General features: G+C 40.4%; 1 protein-coding gene across 1 annotated transcript in view; it reads right to left on the bottom strand.

The window, feature by feature from the left end:
• GUCY2C (guanylate cyclase 2C) overlaps positions 1-15,239 on the bottom strand; it is a 123,845-nt gene that overhangs the window by 14,147 nt on the left and 94,459 nt on the right. The window contains exons 19-24 of the mRNA XM_035028171.1: positions 9,731-9,817; positions 8,461-8,593; positions 5,830-5,967; positions 4,947-5,035; positions 3,229-3,320; positions 21-179 (exon numbers count right to left, since the gene is read on the bottom strand). Of these exons, the coding sequence (XP_034884062.1) occupies positions 21-179; positions 3,229-3,320; positions 4,947-5,035; positions 5,830-5,967; positions 8,461-8,593; positions 9,731-9,817 (698 nt within the window). The remainder of the gene's footprint in view (positions 1-20; positions 180-3,228; positions 3,321-4,946; positions 5,036-5,829; positions 5,968-8,460; positions 8,594-9,730; positions 9,818-15,239) is intronic.

The raw sequence follows: 15,239 nt of genomic DNA, 5'->3' as shown, positions 1-15,239 counted from the left end.
TGCAGGAGGACTTGCCTTACCTTGGGAGCAACATGAAATTAAGTCTGTCGGCTCTGTCCCTCTCTGCCTTGTACAGCTGGGTCCTCTCCTCCACCAGGTGTTCCAGATTCCGAGAATACAGCTGTAGACGTCGGATCAAGGTGTCCATATAACTTTCACTTTTTTGGTCGTGAAATAGGCTGTATGTGGTAAAAGATAGAGAGCATAAACATCTAGTAACACAGTGGGCAAATATGACAGTTAATTAAAGAAAAAAAATAAAAATGGCCAACACACATTTAAAAAAATTAACCTCAGGAAAAATTAAATAGAAATAAATAGATATAAGATTTTTTTTTTTTTTAAAGAAAACCGAATGTTAGAACAATGGTAATCAATGGAGTTAAGGAGGAAAAACAGACACTATGACCTTCCTGGAGGGGCATCCTGGCAAAATGTGTCATAAACTTGAAAAGTACACACACTGATCAGTCCACCAGCACTACTTCTAGGAACTATCCAAAGGAAGCAACATGAATGTGCTGAAAAGTAACTACAAAAAAAGCTACAGCATTCTTTATAATAGCAAACATTGAAGAATAAGCCAAATGTATAACAAAACATAATTAAAGTATTATGATACAATGGAATATTAATGTATCATTAAACACAAATTAGAATAAATGTACAGAAAGATGCTACCTCGATATTAAACAAAGAAGTTGATAAAATGGCAAAAATTATTATTATTATTATTTTTAAAGATTTTATTTATTTATTCATGAGAGACCGAGAGAGAGAGAGGCAGAGGGAGAAGCAGGCTCCCAAGGAGCAGAGAGCCCGATGCGGGACTCAATCCCAGGACCCTGGGACCGTGACCTGAGCCGAAGGCAGATGCCCAACCATCTGAGCCACCCAGGCGCCCCCAAAATTATTATTTTTAAGTTTTAAAAACCAGGTGGTTATCTACTGACAAATAGGTGGTTTTTTCTTTCTTGTTTGCTTATACCTGTTTCCTGAAATTTTAATAATAATTTACAATAAAGGGAGACATTTTTTTTTAAAGGCTCTAGCAGTGTGATAAATGCAACGATAAGAGAAGGATCAAGAAAAGCAAAGCTGAAGGGCGCCTGGGTGACTCAGTCGGTTAAGCCTCTGCCTTCAGCTCGGGTTGTGATCCTGGGGTCCTGGGATTGAGCCCTGCATTGGGCTCCCTGCTGGGTGGGGAGCCTGCTTCTCCATCTCCTTCTGCTGCTCCCCTTGCTCATGCTCTCTCTCCCTCTTTCTCTCTGTCAAATAAATAAATAAAATATTTAGGAAAAAAAAAAAGCAAAGCTGAGCCTTCTATTATCTCCTTAGAACAGAGAGCCAAGCTCCTAAAGCAAAAAACCTAACTCCAGATGATTTGTTAGGCCAAGGAGACTTAGACAAGATGACAGCTTTTGGCAAGCCTTGGTGCAGAGCTTGGTCAGGGGATAAGCTGAGTGCCCGCAGGGTGGTTCAGGATCGAGATAATGTTTATAACGTAAATGGCGCCATTGAAGGGGCTGAATAAACCCTACCATTTATTACAACAATTGTAAGTTACCACTTCAGAGCTCAAGAAGAAGATGGCCTCCGTCATAGTCCCCTAGGGTGGGGAGGGAGGTTTGTTAAAAATTCGATACATTTCTGAGTCCTACCGCAGACCTAAATCCCTGGAAACCACTAAGCTTGGGATTATGAAGCAGTGTTTTTTAACAAGTTCCCCAGGGGGTTCTTCCTTCAAGCCACTAGTATAGAATCTAGTTGGGTGAGGGAGCAGGTGTAAGGGATGAAGATAGATTATCCTCCTTCGTGATGAATTGATTCAATTAAAACAGTTTCCTCAACCTTGACTGCCTATTTTAATCATCAGAGGAGGTGTTAAAACTCCTCATGCCAGCCTGCTCCCCAGAGCAATGGCATCAGACTCTCTGGGGCAGGACTGTGGCCCTGGTCTTTTTTAACAACCCCCCCCCCCCCGCCCCACCGCCAACCCGCACACCCAGGCAATCTCAGTGTTCAGCCAAGTTTGAGAACCACCCTATTCGAGGCTAAGTACTGGGGGCCCAGTTTATCTTCATGAGTTTACATTTCATCTGTCACACATACAGTCTCAGCTGATCTTAGTCAAAGGTCTGTGAAGGAATGAAAAATGGGCAAGAATTACATTGTTCATTATTTTCTGCTCCTTTCACACAAATGATGGATTAGATGTACCAATCAATGACCACCCTCTCATGAATTCACTCAACCCCATCTCAGCCCTGGGCTTTTCGGCTCATTAAGTATCTGAATCTTTGACTTAATGACAACTATGGAAAATTAAGAGCTGGAAGGAATTGCTGAAATCGTCCTATTCAAATCCAGTTTTACAAAAAAGGAAATTGACATCCAGTTAGGGTAAGCATTTTGCCCAATGTCCCGCAGCAAGCTATTACTAGATCCTAGTCTAGAAATTGGATCTCCTAACTCTTACTTCACGGTTATTTTTCTTACTCTGCATTGTATGTAACTGAAACATGGAAAATATGGAATTCAACCTTACTGGGTAATTGTGTGCTTTTTTGTTTTTGTTTTGGACCCTGAATTATAATCTGATTTAGGGCACAAGTCTTAAGTACCAAAGGCTAACGTTGCTGGTTTTAAGATCTTAAGAAACTTCTTGATCATAAGAATTATCCGGTGGCTTTGCAGATTCATAGGACTCATGCTAGACTTGTAAATCCTAATTACCTGCAGAATGGTCAGGGAACTATATATATATTTAAAGATTTTATTTATTTATGAGAGAGAGCGTGAGTGCACGAGTAGGGGGGAGAGGCAGAGGGAGAAGCAGACTCCCTTCTGAGCACAGAGCCAGACCGGCTTGGGGGCTGCTCTATCCCAGGACCCTGGGATCATGACCTGAGCCAAAGGCAGATGCCTAACTGACTGAGTCACGCAGGCGCCCCAGGGAACTATATTTTTAACAGACATATTTATGATCAGTCAGAATTTATTTTTTAATCAGGCAAGTGTTGCCCTAGAGTGTTTAACTTTTCAAGTGATTATTCCCTGAGAAAATGGTCTCTTGGTCTTCATCTCCTTGTAATTTTTTTTGAGATAGATGTTGTGGTCTGGGGTTTTTCATTAGAACAGGCATTCCATTCTGAGGTGCTACTGAATGTCAACTGTCATTAGAAAAATCTGAAAATTTGTGAGGAAACGTAAACATTTCAACAATACCCAAATATCTTGGCCAGTGTAGACTCAATTTTCTTGAAATCTGGTCTCTTCTCTGGATCCTCCTCCCAGCAGTTTTTTACAAGTAGATAGACCTGAAAGAAAGCAGGGGTCGATTGGCTCAGGGGGCGGTTTCCAATCCTACTGTCTTCCCTCCATGAGTAGTTGAGGCAGGGAATATTTTTTTTTTAAAACAACTCAACTCTGACAAAGAGGATGAGATTGCTGGGTTCCCTTCAGTCTGTCTCTGCTCCGCCCCCTGCACCATCTTGCCTCATCCTTCTAATGGAATGAATGCAAGGAAGCATTGCCCCCCTGAGAGGACATGTGACAAAAACTACAGATCTTCTCTCAGTAAGAACTACAAAATGTTTGTCGTCCCACTAGAGTGGTCTAGTTCAGGTGTTAAACAGACACACGTCCTAAGTTAATGAAAAACGTGATGCCAATTTGGACAAGGCTGGATTGTTGGGAGAGACAAAACACTCTACAGAAGTTTGCAGGGTTTCTGTTGCCGAGGACAATAAATCGTTGGGGTCAGTGGATATGAGGCAGTGACTGTAATGGGAGGCTCTTCCACAAGGGTTTCCAACTAGGGCTACTAGTGGAATCATGTGGGGAGGTTTCCAGTTTCTTATGCCCAGGCCCCACCTCAGGAGATTCTGACTTCAGCAGTCCCTCCTTGTCTGAGTCAACCACAGTCCGGAATCAGATGATCCTCTTTCTGACCTATCGGCAGGGTCAATAGTAACCTAACAATACTTCACAATGCCCGTGTCATTCACTTAGCTTTGTCTCATCACGTGGGCATTTTATCATCTCATGTCAATACAAGAAGGGTGAGTGCAGTATGGAAGGATATTTTTGAGAGACAGACCACAGTCACATACCTTCTATTACAGTATATATAGTTACAATTGTTCTATTATTATTGTTGTCAATCTCTTACTGTGCCTGATTTAGAAATTAAACTTTACCACAGGTATGTATTTATAGGAAAAAACCTAGTATATACAGGGCTTATCTGTGATCCACTGGGGGTCTTGGAATGTATCCCGTACATTTCTCGATTGTTTCTAGATGCTGACATATTCAATTGTAAATCAATGGGTAGGATTTACAAGCCTAATAAGTGTATCGCATGGACACCTTGATCTTTTAGGTCCTAAAAATTGAGAATGGGATATGGGCTTCAGGAGCCAGCTTTTTCTTGAGCTGGGAGAGGTGAGAAAGGATGTGGGGAGTGTGGCAGGCTGATAATGGCACCCAAAGGGAATGGCCGAGGTCTGGCCTCTGGAGCCTGTGAATGTTACCTTATTTGGAACAAGGGTTTTTGCAGATGTGATGAAGTAAAGGACGTTGAGATGGGAAACTTATTGTGGAGTATCTTGGTAGGCGCATTCAGTCACATGAATCCTTATCCTGGGAGCAGGTGGAGGGAGATTAGACCAAAGAGGAGACAAGATTGTAACCATGGAGGCAGAGATCGGAATGTTGTGGCCACATGCCAAGGAATGTCAGTAGCCCCCAGAAGCTCCTGGAAGAAGCAAGGAATGGATTCTCCCCTTGAGCTTCTGGAGGAAGTATGACCTTGCTGACAACTTATTTCAGACCTCTGGCCTTCGGAACCATTAGGCAATAAATTTCTGTTGTTTTAATCCACCAAGTTGCTGGGAATTTGTTAGAGCAGCCCAGAAACTCATGCAGGGAGATGCACTCACTTCCAGTTCTTTTTCCTCTGCTGTTTCTAGGAATAGATCTGGGCGGAAGGGTTTTACTCCATTGGCATTCTCCACTCTGAAAATCTTCTCTGATGGGATGAGAATAATTCAAATTACAAGAAAGAATGCAGCATGAAAACATTTTAGCAGCAGCAGACTCTGAATTGGTTCACCCTCCCCCCTCCTCCCGGATGGGTGCCCAGTGAGAATGTTGCAGAGCTGAGGCCAGCACTCAACAGGATGAATGAGCCACCAGGTGAAGGGGTGTGATACCCACTTATACCCAGGAGGTTAGCTTAAGTTAAGGTTCCTAAGCCTTTAAAACGTAACTCGGATACCACTACCCTTAGTAGGCTTCTTCTAAGACCCTAACACGCCCTCCCTATACCCCTTAGACACCCACCCTCCAGAGAGTTGAGACCTGGGACATAATTGCTCAATAAGCAAGGATTGGATGAAAGGAAGGAAGCGTTTGCCGCCCCCCCCCCCCCAGCCTCCCCCACCCCCGCCCCAGAGAGGACGTGTGACAAAATCTATAGATCTTCTCTCAGTAGGAACTATAAAATGTATGTTGTCCCACTAGAGTGATCTAGTTCAGGGGTTAAACAGACACTCATCTTTTATTAGAATCAGAAGGGAAGGGGGAGATTGTAAGGAAAGAGTCTTTAACTGACAATGATGACAATGACAACATCTGGTATGTTATGCTCTTCAGAGCATTCTAACATTCATACTGTCAACCCCTCTAATACCCCTATGGGACATGCAGGGTGGATATGCCATTACTTTTTGCAGATGAGGGGACTGAGCTGTGGTCATAGACAGATGAAGTCAGCCTAGAACACAGGCTCCCAGAGAGGGCAGATGAATCGGTCTGACTTACCGTTCTGGTCCCGGCAGCTCAACGTGTAGAAGGTTTCTCTCCGCAGGATGATCTCCTGGGCAATGATCCCATAGCTGTACACATCGCCTTTCTGGGAGATGTTGGCTTGGCGGAGGTGCTCTGGGGCTGTCCACAGGTCTGCGCATTCAGCAGTGAGATTGCAAAATCGAGGGAGATGAGTGGCCCATAGGTCTCCAACCCGCTTTTGTTCTTTAAGTCTCTATGCCATGCACCCTTAATCCGAGTGGTCCTGAATTTGTATGTCCCAAACTTTGGAGGAGTTTATGTTAATGCTGGTGACTGGGGGAGAACACACCCTGGCCTTTTAAGCTGACTGTGTAATGCCAGGATTTGGGTGAGGTCACGTGGCAACGTCTTCCCTAAAACTTCTAGGATCATAGCACTGAAAACCCTCAAGCCTACCTAGAATAGCACCTGGTGTATAGAAAGTACTCGGGAAATATTTGTAGAATGAGTGCAGTAGAATATGAGAGGCTGAGGATTTAATAGCTTTTGGGACATATGGCATACATCTATGAAAACCTTCATAAATAAAAAATATATAAATTTATATATTTTTATTATAAAATAAAAAATACATTTATATATTTTGTCACATAAAAGTATTATGTTTAATATATATGCATACATGTTTAAAAGCATTTAAGTAAAGAGCCTATCACTGATATTTTGCAGGTGGGACGTATTGGCAGCCTCTAAATCTGTTATTGCTCACAGATGTGTTTTCTTGGGTTCCCACAGTATCCTTTAAAAAATAATGCATACAATTTGGGTGCCTGGGTATCTCAGTCGGTTAAGCGTCTGCCTTCAGCTCAGGTCATGATCCCAGGGTTCTGGGATTGAGCCCCGCATCGAGCCCGGTGCATCATGCTCCCTGCTTAGCGGGCAATCTCCTTCTCCCTCTGCCCACCCCCCCCCCAACCCCTGCTCGTGCTCACTCTCACTCCTTCTCTCGCAAAAATAAATACATAAAATATTTTTTAACATTACTGCATACAATAATTTTACTCTGTGCCTGCTACTTCCTAATGCTTTCCATGTAGTTCACTCCACACAAGTGAAGTGTTCCTGTGTTCCATGTTTGGTTCCTATAGACACTTGGGTTTTGAACCCTATCACGTAGCTTATTTAGTAACAATAAGGGCATACCATTAATTTTCCTCCATCCCATGTAAGTTTTCTAGGGTCACCTATCTCCTTCTAAACTTTTTGTGATTTCTGTCTTCAGCAGTTTCAATGAAAAATCTATAGATTCACGTTGTGAGGTCCAGTGGCATGCTTATGTTGAGGCACGTTTTCCTCATGTTTGGTTTGCCATCCAAATGTTCATTACCTTTTTGAATTTATGTCTTATTCATTTATGTGACTTGTGATTCAGATACATACGATTGATCCTAATGGTTTGGGGTAGTAAGAAAGGTAAGTAGATCCACATATGCTAACAATTCAGGTAACCAACAGCACAGATAGGTAGGTATAACTGAGTGATGTTCAAGAGGAAAGCATTTGAACAGCAATTCATCTGATTTTGTGTTGTGGTGAGTCATCTGATGAAGGAGGTTTGTTCCACCACATGATGAACCATGCTTGACACGTGCTAGATATTCATCAATATCTCAATATTGGATTGAGTCCAATGTCATCTTATGCTTGATGTGACTGAAGAAGTAGGAACAGCATTGTAATTTTTCTTTCATTTATTTATTTTTAAAATGTATTTTTATTTACTTATTTATTTTAAGTAGATTCCTCGCCCAGTGTGGAGCCCAACGTAGGGCTTGAACTCCCGACCCTGAGATCAAGACCTGAGCTGAGATCAAGAGTTGGACACTTAACCAACTGAGCCACCCAGGCGCCCCACCATTTTTCTTTTATTAAGGGAAAACTAAAGGATTGCCAAGTAGAATTAGAAATAGAATTTAGGTTTTTGGATCTAGGTGGTATTTTGAGGCATTACATGTGAGCGCTAGATTTCTGAGGCTGTTTGACCCTGAGTTATAGTAAAAAATGGATAAATGTTCAACATGAAAAACCCTTTAAACACTGCACATCACTTTTCTTTCTGTTACTTTTTTTGACCCTTAGCACAATCTAGAAAGGGACAGGTAAGAATATATTTTACTAAGAAGAGGGTTTTTTTTTAATCATTATAATTTCTTATTATCACAGATAAATGAATGAGAGTTTGGAAATAGGTCTTCGGCCTTGAATTCTATCTTCTTGGGCAAATCTCTTGGGCTTTTGGAACCTCAATTCTGTCTTCTATGAAGGATGAGGGTTAGAGCAGATGGTTTTTATGTCTCTTACGACTCTAACCTTGTCTATTTTTTCACCCAGTTCTGCTTCCTCAGCCAATAAGTTCTTCATGATTTCCTCACTGATATCAAGAAACACAGGGATGAAGGAAACCCACAGAGGAGGTTTGTTGGACTCAAGAAGCACTTGTTAAAAACCGACAAGGGTGAAGTGCTGGAGAATGAGCCAACTGTTTCCTCTTGTGGCTCTAAGTCTTTATTGACTTAGCATCACCTACTCCCTGACCACCTTACATGGACTTGGGAGAATTTTTTTTTAAGTGGGAAACCAGTAAAAATGTCATTCATCACAGACCTTTTCTGGGAGGCAAAATGGAATTGCAGCCAAAATCAGTGATCTTCACCACCATTCTACTGTCTACCACACAGTTGGTGGATTTCAGGCGGCCATGGACTTCAGTCTTACTGGAGTGCAGGTATGACATTCCCTGTAATTTTTCAGATGACAGGGAAACAGAGATAGGACACTCTTCAGCTGCTTGATTATTTTAAAGAAAGAAATGACATTCTGAAACCATTTCAGCACGCATATAGAATCACACTACCAGATTTTAAATTTAGTTCCGTTAATTTTACTTGAAAAGTATTGTTAATGCCCTAATATTTGCCTCAGCACGGCATCTTAAGAGGCAGTTGTCTAAAGACTGTAGTTAAATAGTTACATCTAATATGAAACAAAGCGTTGATCCTAATTTTTTTTTTTAAGTGTTTCTGCTGACTAATTATTCAATCTGTTTGGGTATATCTCTGGTCTTCCACCTCAATTAAAAAAAATATGAATAATATAGCCTTGCCTTTCTGAAAGGAGGAGCTAGTCTTATTATTTCCTAAAATATAATTGGTCTCATTCTATTTTGAAAGAGAATGTTTCCTTCAGTTATGAAAGGGGAAGCCCCCCACCCCCAACCTTAGGTTTTTGGGCTGCTGTGTTTCCCCCTCTGGTGGCCAGAGGTGTCCTTGCAGAAATTGGTTTTCATCCTGGATCATAGGAGTGAATAGTGGCAAAGAGAGTGGGGATCTTATAATATTTTTAAAAACTGATTCTGATTCTAGATGATTTTCAGGTGATTTAAGACTGTATCAAACAGCTCAATCTTGGGACTGACTTTTCTTCATTCTTGAACGAGGTCCTGGTCACTGGTATCCACTTCCTTTTTCATATCCTATCTGGGAATATTCATGTTCAAATTCATTATTGCCTCGTGCAAGAGGGTTGCCTGTCCTTGACAGTTTCTCATAAAAAGTTGAAGATTGTTGTCTTGCCTGCAGCTTTATATGATTTTGCTTTCCAGCAAGTCTATGAAAATGTGTGCCCCAAACTCAGAGTAGAAAAAATATTAATAATAAAAAGAATAGCTTGTATATTGAACATTTACTTGTACCAAGCATCCTATGAAGCATATGTATTATTTACAAAATCCTCACAACAATCCTCTGACATAGGTACTATTTTTATTATCATTTTACAGATGAAGAAACCAATGGTCAGAGAGGTTGAAAGCCTGCTAGATCTGTTTTCCTATGTTTCATTTTCATAAATGCCTTTGTGTTTGCAGGTCTCTTACCTTAGCAATATCATATAAGACCGAGATCTTAAACTCCCAATCCATGAATGTACCATCAGGGTAGGAGATGGTGTCATTTAAAACTTCCTGAATGGCAGAAAAAGAAAAGGAAGAAGTTGCAAGGAGGGGTACTGTGGAGAGACAACTACAGGCTAATCATGATCTTCTAATCACAGGACCTGGGGCTCAGAAACAAACTGAAAATCCATCGTCCTGATTTTCCTGAATATGTATTTCTTTTCTTTCTTATGAACCATCAGGTGGCTGTCACTGCAATGAAATGAGCAGGAGATACCCCTAATATCCCAAATCCTGGTTCTTCCACCAGCCAGGGGTAAAGGAATGAGCAGACACCTGCCGGGAGCATGGGCTGTAAGCCTGACTCACAGGTGGGTTGTAGGTTCTAGCTCACTGAAATTCCACTAGTGTTTCAACCAGGAATTGCTATTCAGGAATCTCTTCCTTAGGCTTATGTTTTATGATCACTTGCATCCATTAGCTTACAGCCCTAAGTTTTCTTTACATTTACCAAGTCCTCTGTCAATAAGAGCGAGTTCTTGTTATTTTGTGTGAACTGTATCACCTAGAATTTTGAACTCAACATTTTAATACGATGATGGTTCTATTAAGATACAGGTTTTTTTTTTTTTTAAAGATTTTATTTATTAATTTGACGGAGAGAGACACAGGGAGAGAGGGAACACAAGCAGGGGGAGTGGGAGAGGGAGAAGCAGGCTTCCCGCTGAGCGGGGAGCCTGATGTGGGACTCGATCCCAGGACCCTGGGATCATGACCTGAGCCGAAGGCAAACGCTTAAAGACTGAGCCACCCAGGTGCCCCAAGATCCAGGGTTTTAGCGAAGTTAATAACCATTCTTCACAGTAAAACTCGAACAACCAACAATAGCCCCATCTGACCTTTAGTTTTAACTCAGGCACTGTGCCAATAATTTCCAAAGAAGGGTCCAAAGTCATTAATCATTTCAGATAAGGCTGCCTTGGCTGTGGGTACCAGGCCAGGTTAAGAGAGGGAAATTATGAGCAGACAGATTCTAAAGTAATTCTTTCCCTTAGCACCTGACATATTTTATATTTTTATTTATGATCTCTTCTCCCTATGAAAATGTAAACTCTGATAATTTTTGTTCTCTATCTGCAATATCTAGACCAATGTCTGGCACGTATAGATGGCTCATAAATATTTGTTGCATAAATGGGTCAATTGTTCCTAATAAGGTTAGCCAATGTTGTTGTATATTTATAAGATGGGAAGCATATTGTTTTTATTTAGGGAGAGACTGGTTCCTTTGTTTCCTTACAAAAGTAGGTTCCGATGGGATTTGCTATGGATTGAAGCCTAAAGGGGTGATGTCAGGGAGGGGACTATAAAGTTTGCGTTGGCACAGGCTTTGCTTTGAGATTCAAGACACAAAGGAGTGGTTTCCTGTAGAAGGGTCTGCTGTCTGCTCCCAACAGGAGTAAGCAGTACCAGAAGGGGGCCCAGGACCACTCAGATAACAGAGGTTTCCTACCTTGGGGCAGAGAGCCAAAAACACTACCTAAATGTTGACTGGGCATTTTAGAGATTAAAAGGCCCTGTGAAACCCTCTGACTAGGCCCTGTTAATTGGTATTCTAAAATTTCATCTCACGGAAATCAAATGAATCAGCTTTGGTCTAGCCCTCTTATGAAAAACATTTCTATAGATGGTCCCTGACTTACTATGGTTCGACTGACAATTTTTTTTACTTTACAATGGTGTGAAAGTGATATGTATTCAGTAGAGACCATACTTCGAATTTTGAATCTGGATCTTTTCCCGGGCTGGCGATTCATGATGCTGGGCAATGAACCTCAGACCCCCCAGCCAGCCACTCGATTACAGGGTAAATAACCAATACGCTTACAACTATTCTCTGCTCATACAGCCGTCCTGTTTTTCATTTTCAGTACAGTATTCAGTACATTACATGAGATATTCAACCCGTTATCATAAATAGGCTTTGTGTTAGAAATTTTGCCCAACTGTAGGCTAATGTAAGTGTTCTGAGCACATTTAAGGTTGGCCAGGCTAAGCTACGCTGTTTGGTAGGTTAGATGTATTAAATACTTTTTTTTTTAAAAGATTTTATTTATTTTTCAACAGAGGGAGAGAGACAGCAAGAGAGGGAACACAAGCAGGGGGAGTGGGAGAGGGAGAAGCAGGCTCCCCACTAAGCAGGGAGCCCGATGTGGGACTCGATCCCAGGACCCTGGGATCATGACCTGAGCCCAAGGCAGACGCTTAACGACTGAGCCACCCAGGCGCCCATATTAAATACATTTTTGACTTAGGATATTTTCAACTTATGATGGCTTTATGGGGATGTAACCCATTGTAAATTGAGGAAGCGCTGTAATTTTGAAAGACCTGAAATTGTTATTATTAGGAATGTGTGTTTATTTTATATCAGCATTGATTAAAATGATCATATGAGTTTTCTATGACCTTTTGTTATGAGGTGTTATACTAATATTTTTTCCTTTCATAGAATTAACCATATCTGATTATATTATGCTTTTTACATGTAGCTGGCTTAGAGTTACTAGTATTTTATTTATAATTTTTCCTTCTAATTTCATAAATGTGGTTAGTCTTTAATCATATTTTACTATCAACTTTATGCTAGCCTTGTTGAATGTTAAATGAATTTAGAAGATGTTCGTTTTTCATTTAACATTAGGATAGTATTTATGTGGACAATGAGAATTACTTTTTGAAGTTTTAAAGAATTAAGCTGAATCTGGTATTCTCTACAATGGAATTTATAATTTCTTGTATCATTATTGTCCTACTTAAGTTTTTAGTTTTTGAGTCAAACTTTCATGGTTATATTGCTTCTGAAATTTGTTTTTCCTTTTTTAAGACTTCGTAATTTAATAGTCATGAAGTATTCTTTCACTACTGAAAATATCTTTTCCATTGCCTTATTTTTTATTCCTATTTTTGTGTATTTTTGTTTTAAAAATTTTAATTAGAAGTATGAGAGGATTTATGGTGTTTTTTTTTTTCTTCCAAGTTTTTATTTAAATTCCAGTTAGTTAACATACAGTGTAATATTAGTTTCAGGTGTAGAATTTACTGATTCAACATTTACAACACCCAGTGTTCATCAAAAAAAGTGCCCTCCTCAATCCCCATCACCCACTTAACCCATCCCCCACCCACCTCCCATCTGGTCACCATCAGTTGGTTCTCTACAGCTCAAAGTTTCTTGGTTTTCCTCTTTTTTTTCCCGCCCCATGTTCATTTGTTTTGTTTCTTTTTTCTTTTTTTTTTTTTAAGATTTTATATATTTATTTGAGAGAGAGAATGAGATAGAGAGAGCATGAGAGGGGGGAGGGTCAGAAGGAGAAGCAGACTCCCTGCTGAGCAGGAAGCCTGATGTGGGACTCGATCCCGGGACTCCAGGATCATGACCTGAGCCGAAGGCAGTCGCTTAACCAACTGAGCCACCCAGTTTCTTAAATTCCACATGAGAGAAATCATATGGTATTTGTCTTTCTCTAACTTACTTCACTTAGTGTAATACTCTCTAGCTCCATCCATGTTGTTGCAGATGGCAAGATTTCATTCTTTTTTATGGCTCAATAATATTCCATAGTGTATATATATATATATATATATATATATATATATATATATATACCACCTCTTATTTATCCATTCATCTGTTGATGGACATTTGGGCTCTTTCCACAATTTGGCTATTGTTGATAATGCTGCTATAAACATCAGGGTACGTGTATCTCTTCAAATCAGTATTTTTTTGTATCCTTTGGGTAAATATCTAGTAGTGCAATTGCTGAATCATAGGGTAGTTCTATTTTTAGCTTTTTGAGGAAACTCCATACTGTTTTCCAGAGTGGCCGTACCAGTTTGCATTCCCACCAACAGTGCAAGAGGGTTCCCCTTTCTCTACATCCTCCCCAACACACTGCTGTTCCTTGTGTTGTTAATTTTAGCCATTCTGACAGGTGTGAAGTGATATCTCATTGTAGTTTTGCTTTGTATTTCCCTGATGATGAGTGATGTTGTCTGTTGACCATCTGGATGTCTTCTCTGGAAAAATGTCTATTCATGTCTTCTGCCCATTTTTAAACTGGATTATTTGGGTTTTGGGTGTTGAGTTTTCTAAGTTCTTTATAGGTTTTGATAGTACCCCTTTATCAGAGATATCATTTGCAAATATCTTCTCCCATTCTGTAGGTTGCCTTTTAGTTTTGCTGCTTGTTTCCTTCGCTGTGCAGAAGCTTTTTATTTTGATGAAGTCCCAACGGTTTATTTTTGCTTTTTTTCCCTTGCTTCAGGAGATGTGTCTATTAAGAAGTTGTTGGGGCCAATGTCAAAGCTTTTATGTTTTATATTTTAAAAAAACCTCATAGGGCGCCTGGGTGGCTCAGTTGGTTAAGCGACTGCCTTCGGCTCAGGTCATGATCCTGGAGTCCTGGGACCGAGTCCCACATCGGGCTCCCTGCTCAGCAGGGAGTCTGCTTCTCCCTCTGACCCTCCTCCCTCTCGTGCTCTCTCTCATTCTCTCTCTCGCCAAAAAAAACCCACAAAAAACAAAAAACTCATAAAAGCACTTCAAAATTCTATCTTTTTAGTAATAATTAAACTTTGTAAGTTTCCTTTACTTAGGCCATAGTTATTCCTCTAAATTTTGCATTGAACAGATTATTCTTTTAAGAGAAAATAGCATTTAGGGCTATTTTTTTTTTCCTTGAAGCTAGATTTAAGTTTATGCCACACATTTTGAAAGCTACTCTTCTTTTTATAATTGAAGCTTATTTTAAAAAAATTCTAAGAGATTAATTTAAAAATTTTATTATTTAAAAATTTTATTGTATTGTGAATATTTGGACCTCTTTGAAGTTACTAATGCCCCAATTCTTCATATTTTGACTTTGTTGTAGGGAGGATAGTGCCATTATTTTTAAGAAAATTAAGAAACTGGGTCTGAATGTAGCCCAAAGGCAGTGACCACATGTCGTTGTTTGCTTGGACCCAGTTGCAGTTTCTATCTGCTGTTCCAACATAATCGCTATAGTACCCCTTTCCTTCTCAAAGTATCCTAATAAATTATATGGTCACCTTACCCAAAGGTATTTAAAAGGCTGAAAGCTCTTGTAACAGATGCACAGAAAGTGCTCAAGGTGAGGTGCAAATATTTCAATGCTCTTTGATGCAATTATCCTGGATTCCTTTCTGCTCCTGCCCATTTCCCCATTCTGGTCCTGTTTCTGCTTGAAACCTGACTTTGTTTCTTGTATGTAAATGGTTCTCGTGTATGCCTGCCTTCTGAACTACCCAGTGATTTGATATTCCTAGCTTGAAGCTTTGTTCTTCCCAGGAACTTGGTTCAGCCCTATCTTACTTTCTCCTTCTGCTTTGGACTTGCTCAACCAGAATGCCTGACCACATCTGGCAACTCCTGGGCCATCCTCAGTCTCTCCCAAAGGAGAGAAGG

The sequence above is a fragment of the Mirounga leonina genome, unplaced genomic scaffold (genome assembly GCF_011800145.1).
Source record: "Mirounga leonina isolate KUSES-001 unplaced genomic scaffold, KU_Mleo_1.0 Mir_201, whole genome shotgun sequence".
Taxonomy (NCBI): Eukaryota; Metazoa; Chordata; class Mammalia; order Carnivora; family Phocidae; genus Mirounga; species Mirounga leonina.
This window is presented reverse-complemented; position numbering and strand designations above follow the sequence as displayed.